At 47.3% G+C, this 10,185-nt stretch overlaps 1 protein-coding gene across 2 annotated transcripts in view; it reads right to left on the bottom strand.

The window, feature by feature from the left end:
- The window catches only part of LOC108444626 (butyrophilin-like protein 9), a 10,689-nt gene extending 5,736 nt beyond the window's left edge, over positions 1-4,953 (bottom strand). Inside the window, exons 1-3 of one of the 2 annotated variants that reach the window (XM_017725844.1) lie at positions 4,251-4,945; positions 2,749-3,090; positions 1,473-1,597 (exon numbers count right to left, since the gene is read on the bottom strand). In XM_017725844.1, the coding sequence (XP_017581333.1) occupies positions 1,488-1,597; positions 2,749-3,090; positions 4,251-4,311 (513 nt within the window). In that variant the 5' untranslated portion in view covers positions 4,312-4,945 and the 3' untranslated portion in view covers positions 1,473-1,487. Of the gene's footprint in view, positions 1-1,472; positions 1,598-2,748; positions 3,091-4,250 lie in introns of those variants that run through there. The other variant, XM_017725843.1, reaches the window with a different exon arrangement.
- Between the last annotated feature and the right edge of the window lie 5,232 nt (positions 4,954-10,185).

Here is a 10,185-nt window from a genome sequence, read left to right as displayed (position 1 = left end):
GGTGGGGAGCTGGAGAAGGGGGAGTTTGGGGTGGGAACAGCAGGATTTGCTGGGGTTTGGGGGACAGGAGAGGGCGGGAGGAAAGAAATTTTGGACTTGGGGTAGAAATGGAGGATTTGGGGTACAGGGAGGGGATTGGAGCGGGAACATGGGATTTGGAGTGGGAATGGGGATTTTGGGGTGAGAAGGGAGGATTTGGGGCATGGGGAGGAATTTGGGGGAATTGGAGGGATTTGGGGGTTTTAGGACAAGAGGTGGGATTTGGCATGGAAATCAGGGATTTTGGGGTATAGGAGGGGATTTGGGTGCAAGGAGAGAAGGTGTGGGGTAAAAGAGGAAATCTGAGGTGGGGCCAGGGGAATTTTGGACAGGTATGGCAGATTTGGGTTGGGAATGGGGGGATTTGGGATGCAGGGAGGAGAATTTGGGGTGAGATTTGGGGCAGGAATTTGGGGAAAAACAAGAATTTGGGTCTAGAGAGGGATTTGGGGTTAAAAAGATGGATTTGGGGTAGAAGGGGAATTTGGGGTGGCATCAGGGGATTTGGGGTGGAATGAGGAATTTTAGTGTGAGAAGGGGAAATCTGGGGTGCAGGTGAGGAAAGGGCAGTCAATAGCTAACTCATGTAAGCACAGTTAACTATTGGGAGACAGCAAATGTTACTTCAGACAGCAGATGTTAATTACAAAACCTAAGAAACCAAATTCACCCTAATCTTGTCAAGACAGAGGGGACAAGGATTATCCCAGAGACTGCTGAATCATTCCTCAAAGGACTACTCATGCCCAGGGAGAAAGGTGAAAAGTGCACTGTGAGGATGACTACTGGCCTTCATCAGAGAGACCCCCGAGGAAGAAGAGGAGCCTTCCTCAGCGCGACCACCAGGACACGCAGCGCATGCATGACCCATATGCTAATGATACTAATGACTTCTGAGAAATAATTTGTATAACCACGCCTGTCCCAAGGAAAGTGATGAATATTCATAATTTTACCCTTAATACTGTGTTGTAGGGAGCACCGGTGTGTGTGTTTGGAGGAGCGATCCCCACATACCCAGCGTGCCGAATAAATCAAATACCCACTTCTCTGTCTCTGAAGTGTCTCCTGGCCCGGTTTTGGCACGATTCATCGGGAACAAGGGAGATGAATTTCCCTGCAGGAGACCTCTCTGGTTGTCCCTACGATGGGAGGGTCTATAGATGCAGGACTCTTCAATGCTCCCATCTGCTGCAGGGATGCACCTTCCCCAGCACAGCCCAGCTGCCGCCTGAGTATCTTCTGGTGCCAACTGATACTTTCCCAGTGCAACACTTCCAGAATACCTTAAAATCTGCTTATTGTCCATTATCATGTTAGGCTTCTGATTCTGGACAGGCAGACCAAAACAGCATTCTACAGCTCTCTCTCGTTGGTGAAAATGATGCCATCCCACACTCCCCTATTCCCCCACCACACACACACTGTTCTCTTAGACACTTCTAATCTCATTTTTCAGAATCTCCAAGGGGAAACAGTAGCCATCCCTGTGATCTGCAGCCAAGCTCTAGGCCTTGCCCTTGGGGGCCCTGAATTTCAATGAACACTTCCCCAGTACCTTAAAGGCAAGAGAGTTTGTTAGTGGGAGAAGTCTTCCTGAAAGTAGCTCTTCCTTGGATTCACAGCTCTTGCTTAACTCAGAGTTTTCTGCCAGTTTCTGTCAGTCCTTCACACAACCTTTCCAATGGTCTTTCTGCCATCCCACACTCCATCTGCCATAAATGCCAAATTTCCTTTGGCTGAAAAAGAGCTACAGTTTGGGATGGGTTTGCCTCTCAGTTCCCCACTATTTCATGAAACAGGCAGGGAGAAGGTTTGCTGTTTATATTCCTCTTTCAGTATGAATATGTAGGAGCCTGGAAGTATTCAAGGCCAGGCTGGAAAGGGCTTTGAACAACCTGGTCTAGTGGGTGGCATCCCTGTCTATACAGAGAGGGTTGGAACAAGGTGATCTTTAAGGTCTCTTCCAGCCTAAACCATTCTATGATTCTGTCATTCTGTGCTCATTTTTGATCAGTGAATCCAGGCTGACCAGCTCCACCTGGCTTTATCAATACCTGCACACAAACGGTGCCCACTGTCCAGCTGGGGAGAACTGGCAGCCCAGATCATCTCAGCCCAGATGAGAAGTCACAGCAGGGAGGGCCCCATTCCCCTCAGTCCCACGGCCAGGGATGCTGAGCACTTGGAGGTTTCGCCAGCCCCACACGGGTCAGAACAGGGCTCAGGCTGGGCAAGGAGCATCCAGAGCATCTCTTGGCACAGGAACTCCCCCCAGGCTGTTTGCAGCTTTTCCAAGCTGTTCCTGCCTGCTCCATTTCACCACACAATGCAACTGCCTTTGAATGTGCAGTCCAGGCTGGGTCTCCTGGAACATTCCGGTTTAGGGCTCCTTCCTTGCCTAAAACTACCCAGGCTGCCATGACCTTCCTGGGGCTGGTGACATCACCAGTTCCTGGGCTCCCTCCCGGGTGGTGGTACATGGTTTGAATTTTCTTGGCTCCTTACAGACCATTCAGTGACTCAGAAATAAAGTGTGACAGGGATCAAAAGGCAGCTGCCATGTGGCCCACGGGCTGCTGGGAGTGGGGAGGTGATGTGTTGGGTCATATGAGGCGGCATCAGCTGGGGGACAGTGACCATTCAGAGAGCTCTTTTCCCTCTGTAAGAGCATCCCCCCTTCCCCACCCAGCCCAGAAAGTCTCCAACCTGCAATGCTGAGCTTGGTGGATGTATCAGTGCTCCAGTCCCTGGATATCACAGTGCAACTGTACATTCCTTCATCTGCCGGCTGGACATTCTTCAGTGTCAGGGACACGTTCCCAGTGGCAAATCCATCTCCTGGCACTGATGTCCGCCTGAGGTATTTCTGCATTGGTTCACCCCCAAAATGCCTGTATGTGTAGATGTCCTCTGTGTGCCCATCTGTGATTTTTATCCAGTGCACTTGGGGGTTGTCCAGTGGCTTTGTGGAAGAGATGGTGCAAGGAAGGATTGTATCCTGGCCAACAATTCCAACTACTTTCTCAGGAGAGGTGACCTTGAAATGTTCTGTGGAAACCAAACTTGAGTGAGCATCTGGCTGAAATCAATCAGAAAATGTACTGGTGTGAAGGGCACAGAAAACTGGGACAAATAATGGGGAAGAATTGAAAGTTGCAAATATTCACTAATGTCCTTGGACCATTCTGTTCATACACCTTAAGGCCATGAGACATTAGATCTTCAGAGAAAAAAGCCAAACAATGAGAACAAATAAAATCCAAAGAGATCTTTAGGGGGATTTGTCAGTTTTGTAGAAAAATCCTAGAGCGTATACTTGACAACGTGATGAAAAGGGTAACACCTTTTCCTCAGTTTTTATAAGAGATAAATTGATTTTGCTTTGAGGCATTCACTCTTTTGATGCCTTGAGAGGCCTCCTAGAAACAGAGACTAGACAGGAGTAAGGGAATAAAAGTAGGTATTTATTTGAAAGGCCTTCAAAGGTACCCCCTGGGGAGCCAGAGGCAATTGCCAAAATGGACCCCAAGATGGACGACAGCTCACAAGTTTTTCACACTTTTATAGGTTTGGTTCATTTGCATGTTAGGGTTATTTCTCCAATTAAAGCTTCAGTTTAATGATGTAATTCCCCTCAGCTTGCCCCCCTTTAGAGTGTTTTTGGTTTATACTTTTTGGGCCTAGGATGGTCTGGGTGTCCTTGGAGAGCAGGCCCAGAGAGGCTTTGTTATGTCTACCCAGCATGAGAGAGCAGAAATTAACAGGCTACAAGAAACTTCAGAGTTACACAATAAGCTGTACAGTGATTTGAAAAATATAAAAGTTAAAACCTAAGGCATCACTTTCACTTTCTCCTTTTCTTCTTTTCTCTGAGGCAAAATGGTAATTGGGGAAATTGGAAACCTAAAATATTAGAGGACAGGGAGAAACCAGGATGATACACGTTGTACAGGATGGGTTTATTTGAAAGAAAAGTAAAAAATAAAAAGTATAAAAGCATGTCCAGAGCCATTCCATGCAGCTTCCCAGCTGTCCCTGCCCCTTTGCAGCCCTGTGCCACCAGCAGCAGGGCAGCTGTGCCAATGCCAACTGCCCACGCAGGCAGGGAGATGCTCCTGAGGAGACCATCGCCCTCAGCTCCTGCACTTCTGATCATCTGCAGGCTGGAATCCCCCAGAAAGGAGCAGAACAGCTCCTGGAAGCGTTACCTGAGACAGGGATGGCCAGAAGCAGGGCCAGAGCCAAAAGGAGCCATCTCCTCTGCTCCATCCCTGCAGTCCCCGGGGTGGGATGATCCCACAGCTGACCTGGAACAGGCACAGAAGGGAAGTGAGCAAAGAAGGGAAATCCTGTCCCAAAGCCCTGTTTTCTCTCTCACCTGGCACCTGGCACCAGCTGTGACTTCTGAAGGTGCAACAGTCTCAGACAGTTGAGTTCAGACCTCCAGAAAACTTGTGCCTTTCCAGAGATCTCAGTTACCCCTGCAGATACAGGGAGCTTCTCTCAGTCCAACGTGCTCCCAGGATGTTGTGACAGGGGATGCAAGAGAGGAAAATTCAACCCAGACCACACTGCCTGTTCTTAAAATTAACAGACACCTTGAATCACCGATTAAACTAGGTTGGAAAATACCTTTAGATCATCTAGTCCAGCTTGTGACCTAACATTACATTGTCAGCTAAACTATAGCACTGAGTGCCTCATCCAGTCTTTGTTTATAACACCTCCAGGGACAGTGATTCAACCACCTCCCTGAACAGCCCATTCCAATGCTGAACCACTCTTTCAGTGATGAATTTTTTTCTAATATGTAGCCTAAACTTCCCCTAGTACAGCTTGAGGACTCGAGACTTGAGGCTGTGACCTCTCATCCTGTCACTGGTTGCCTGGAGAAGACAACAACCCCCACCTGGCTACAACCACCTTTCAGGTAGTTGTAGAGAGTGATAAGGTTCCCCCTGAGCCTCCTCTTCTCCAGTGAATTAACACACCAGTTTAAATGTCTGGTCTCAGTTGCTCAAGTCTCTCTGTCCATGCTCTGAGATGGGGGAAGAGGAGGAAGAAACTGTTTTTGCTGTCCCCTGCCTATGTCTGGGGGAAGGAGACTCAATGGCACTTGCTGTCCTGAAATTACAGCTCCCTGGGAACCATCAGGCTGCAGTGACAGTGCATCAGCTCAGCACAAACCTGAAACCATTTAGGGAGCTGCAGCAGGGTCAGCTTTGCTGCACTACACTACAGATCCTGCCCTTCTCTGGCTCTGGCTTCCTCTGCATTTTGACATTTCCAGGATGTCTCTGACTGCCCTTATCTCAGTCCCCATAGCAACACTTCTGGTGTGATATCTTTATTACTGTATTGCGGTATTAGCGTTTAATATTCCATGTTTCTTGAGCAGCAAGGAAGGTGGGGCATCCTGATGACATCCAAGCAGGAGTCAATCACCCAGCACTGAAGTGTCTGGATACTTCCCTACTTCCCAGAGAAGGTCCCATAACATCTCACAGCTACCTCTGAATCGAGTGAATTGGATGCTGTTGAAACAAGCGTGGTGGTGGATCAAGGCAGACATCAGTATTCCTTGTTCTGGATCAATTCGTGTCCTGGGAAGACACCTGCCATGTTTGGCCACTGGGGAAGCACAATTGGAGCTACAGGGGAAGTGTTTAATTCACTGGGTTTTATTCACAAATTCTCCCTCTTCACCTGCTAAGGAGACACAGGAACTCCTGGAGGGATTTCATCCAACTCACCACAGGCCACCACAATGGGGATTTGTCTCCACTCTGATCTCCACAGCACAGGCTTTCTCCTCTGAGCTGGTTGTTCTGAGCTGTATTTATGGGACATGGAGGTAAAAGAGCACTGTGAGGTCTCTGGCCTGGTTTTGGCTGGGATATGTGGATACAAAAATGCTGTTAGCAAGGATTTTGTTGCTATTTTCTAAGTCCATGAGAGACTTTTCTCTCTCACAGAAGCGGTGGCAGAGTTATGTAAACAACCAAACACCTGCAGCCTTGAAAAGTCTTGTTTATAGTATAGTAGAAAAATATTTGGACAATGGATGTTTTAGGATTTTAGCCAATCACCCCCAAGGGGTGGCTGATCCTTTGTCCAATTAGACTATGAAGAAAAAAGTCTATAAAAGAGTTAATAAAATAATTAAATAAATCAATCTTGCTGCACAATTCCTGCCTGTTGGATCTTCTCTCCTCCTCCCTACGGCTGCAGGACACGGTGATATACCCTAGGGTTGCAGTAATAGGGATAGAGTTAATTTTTTTCCTTGTGGCTGGTCCAGGGTTGGTTTTTTTTCTTCTTTATTTTTTTTTTTCTTTTGATTCAGGATGAGAACAATGTTGATAATACACCGATGTTTCAGTTGTTGCTCAGCTGTGCTCACCCCAAGTCAAGGAGTTTTCAGTGTCTCTTGCTCTGCCAGTGCAGAGCTGCACAAGAAACCAGGAGGGAGCAGGGCCAGGACAGGTGACCTGAACTGGCCAGAGGGATATTCAAGACCACAGAAAGTCATGGTCAGTATAGAAACTGTGGTGAATTGGCAGGAAGGGGGCTGATCACTGCTCAGGGACAGGCTGGGCATCAGGTGGTGAACAACTGCATTAGGCATCTGTTGGGTTTCATTCCCTTCCTCTTCCTCTTCCTCTCCCTCTTCCTCTCCCTCTCCCTCTCCCTCTCCCTCTCCCTCTCCTTCTCACTTTCCCTCTCTTCTTTCCATTACAGTTGTTCTTATTGTTCTTATAATTATTTTTTAAAAATTTGTTTCAATTCTTAAGCTGTTCTTATCTCAACCAACAACATTCTTTCCAATTCTCCTCCCCACCCAGACGGTGCTGGGGGCCAGGGAGTGAGTGAGCTGCTGTGTGGTACTTAGTGGCCATCGGGGGTTAAACCATGAGAGTCTCACATCATTCAAGAAGCCAAAGGTCTTGGGGTGAGATGGCCACAAACTCAGATCCACTGAACACATCACCCACGTGTCCGTAAACTACACAGGGAGCTCAGGGCACTGAATGTCAAACTGCAGCTGGCACTGAACTTTGGAATTTGTCATGTTAGATTCTGCTGCTTCTGCTGTCCAGGGGTTTTCATGGGCACTAAAGTTGTGCTTTTCAGGCAGTTATAAATCCATATGAAATCTTGTAGGAGGCATTAATTTGGACAGCTAATATGGGAGACAGGTTAATCTTAATTAGAGACGAGAGGGCTGCTCTTTAGTCACTTAAAAAGAGCTCTCAGGGGCTGGCTCAGATATTATTAGGGTTGAGATATTAAACCAGACACTTGGGGAGGGGCAGATACGACACAGGACTTGTAGAAACCTGTTCGCCTCTGGATGAGCAGCTGGAGGCTTAGAAAAGGAAAATGTCACAAGACAGGAACACCTGACCCAGGAATTCCAGCCAGAACATGCTGAGACCTTATGCACCTTGTTCAGCAACACTGAAACTTCTTCTGACAAATGTCATGGTCTTTTTTCATCCAACTTTTACAAAATGTTATCCAAGAGATTCTGCTGCTTCTGCTGTCCAGGGGTTTTCATGGGCACTAAATTTGTGCTTTTCAGGCAGTTATAAATCCATATGAAATCTTGTAGGAGGCATTAATTTGGACAGCTAATATGGGAGACAGGTTAATCTTAATTAGAGACGAGAGGGCTGCTCTTTAGTCACTTAAAAAGAGCTCTCAGGGGCTGTCTCAGATATTATTAGGGTTGAGATATTAAACCAGACATTTGGGGAGGGGCAGATACGACACAGGACTTATAGAAAGTCGCCTCTGGATGAGCAGTTGGAGGCTTAGAAAAGGAAAATATCACAAGAGAGGAACATCTGACCCAGGAATTCCAGCCAGAAAATGCTGAGACCTTACGCACCTTGTTCAGCAACACTGAAACTTCTTCTGACAAATGTCATGGTCTTTTTTCATCCAACTTTTACAAAATGTTATCCAAGCAGGGCCCAAAAGAAATCTTGCTGTCTTACAAGTCATCAGTTCCTACTTCAGAAACCAAACCCACATTCCCAAACAAGCTGAAAGCTTTCCAAAAGAAGACGTGACAAAAGGCCTAAAAAATCCAACACACCAAGGCAGAGTTTCCCCATCCTCTGAAGCTTCATGTTCAGCACTGCTAAACAGATGCACTGGGACACAGTTTAACTGAGGGGAATAATTGGTGTTATGCCAGAAGGGGAGAAAATGGAGTTGAGTTGACACTGACTCTGCAACACCTGTGAGGTCTGAAAAGATCACTGAACTCCCTGGAATCATGAGAAGAATGATTTAATTGATAAACAAAGACAATGTCATGATGACATGAGGTTTGCTGCTTATGAATTGACAACCTCAATCATTCAAGGAAATGAAACTAACCAGGAAATGTTTAAGCTTATTCACATTTCTGCAGGGGCTGCTGACCCCTGGGTGCTCTGGGAGTTATCATCATCCTGAGTTACCATAAAATCAAGGCAGTTTCACACTGTTGCAGCTTGCAACAGGAAAGAGTTCCAAGTGGCCAGACTTGGAACCAGCCTTGCTCCTCAGAAGGAAGTTCCAGCATTATCATCAGCCCTACTTTGCCTCAAGGCCCTGCCCCAAGGGGGTCCCTGGGCCCAGCAGCCCTTTCCAGAGGGGGAATTCCACCCTTCTCTCCTGCTCTGCAGCCTCCCCTTCCAAGCTGTACCAGGACAGCACAGCCAGCTCTGGACACCAAAGTCGGCAGAGCCATTCTTGGGGAAACAAAACACCAGACCCAGAGGGCCAGCCCATATGTCAGCATGATCATTCCCCATCACTTTTAGTTCCTCTCTGAGCCTGTCAAGGTTTAACCGTCACCAGCAGACAAACCCCATGCAGCCACTCTCTTGCTTCCCCACCAGCAGGATTAGGAAGAGAATTGGACAGGTAAAAGCTAAAAAACTTGTGAGTTGAGAAAACAACAGTTTATTAGGGAAAAGCAAAAGCCAAGAACACAAGCAAAAGAAACCCAAGGAATTAATTCTCTACTTCCCATAGGCAGGTGGATGTTCCATCACCTCCAGGACACCAGGGTTTCATCAAACAAAATGGTGACCTGGGAAGACAAACACCATCACTCAAATGCCCAGCCCTTGTTCCTTCCGTTTATCAGGCTGAACAAAGACACCGGATCATGTGTCTGGCAGCTCTTGTGCTTTATGGCACACTCACCTTAATTACCCCAGAAATGATCCCACAGTTTAGACTGGAAAAGTGTTGGCTAACAAACCCTTACACTTTATCCAGCCCTTGTTCCTTCCGTTTATCAGGCTGAACAAAGACACCGGATCATGTGTCTGGCAGCTCTTGTGCTTTATGGCACACTCACCTTAATTACCCCAGAAATGATCCCACAGTTTAGACTGGAAAAGTGTTGGCTAACAAACCCTTACACTTTATAATACACTTCTCAAGACAAGCCCTCAATTTTTACAGTACACTTCAATCAGCTCCCACAGAAAACTTCTCAAAGGTTCTGGCTCATGAGCCACAACACACTTCCACAAGTTCCCACTCCCATGGCAAACTTTGGTACAGAGTGTGGGGTAGAAGCTGCTAGCTGGGGGGCCTGTGCAGAAGCTGTCAGCTCTTCAGTGACTGTCAGCTCGTGATTTCAGCTCAGCTCTGTAGGGCAGCCTCCAGGCCAGACCAGGGAGAGAGAGATGAGAGGCCCGTATAGCTGTTCTGCACGAGGCAGCTTTATTAGTCCAGTGAAGGGGAGGCCAGGGACAAACATCTCTCCGTCCCACAGGGGCAGAGGGCCAGCTTTATAGGGATACAGGGGGTGGGTATCAGAGGGTGAGGGCCAATGGGTTACAAAGGATCTGCAAAGGGTCTCCCAGAGGATTCTGGGTTTGTCTTCTTCTCACCGTAACTGAAAGTAGCTCCCTTTCCAAGGGAGTCTTGCTGGGAGATTGAGCACTCTCCTATCTCAGCAGACATCCCTCCAGGGATGATGGGGTGTTGTGGAGGATGAAAGTTTGGTAAGAAAGTTTCACAGGTATGTAGGCTTGGCAGAAAGATCTCTGAATGTAGAAACTGGGGATGAGGTAGAAATGAAAGCAAGTTTTGATATAGAATAAAAGATGTTTTGCTGAAACAGTGACC

Source organism: Corvus brachyrhynchos, unplaced genomic scaffold (assembly GCF_000691975.1).
Source record: "Corvus brachyrhynchos isolate BGI_N302 unplaced genomic scaffold, ASM69197v1 scaffold892, whole genome shotgun sequence".
In the NCBI taxonomy this organism is placed as follows: domain Eukaryota; kingdom Metazoa; phylum Chordata; class Aves; order Passeriformes; family Corvidae; genus Corvus; species Corvus brachyrhynchos.
This window is presented reverse-complemented; position numbering and strand designations above follow the sequence as displayed.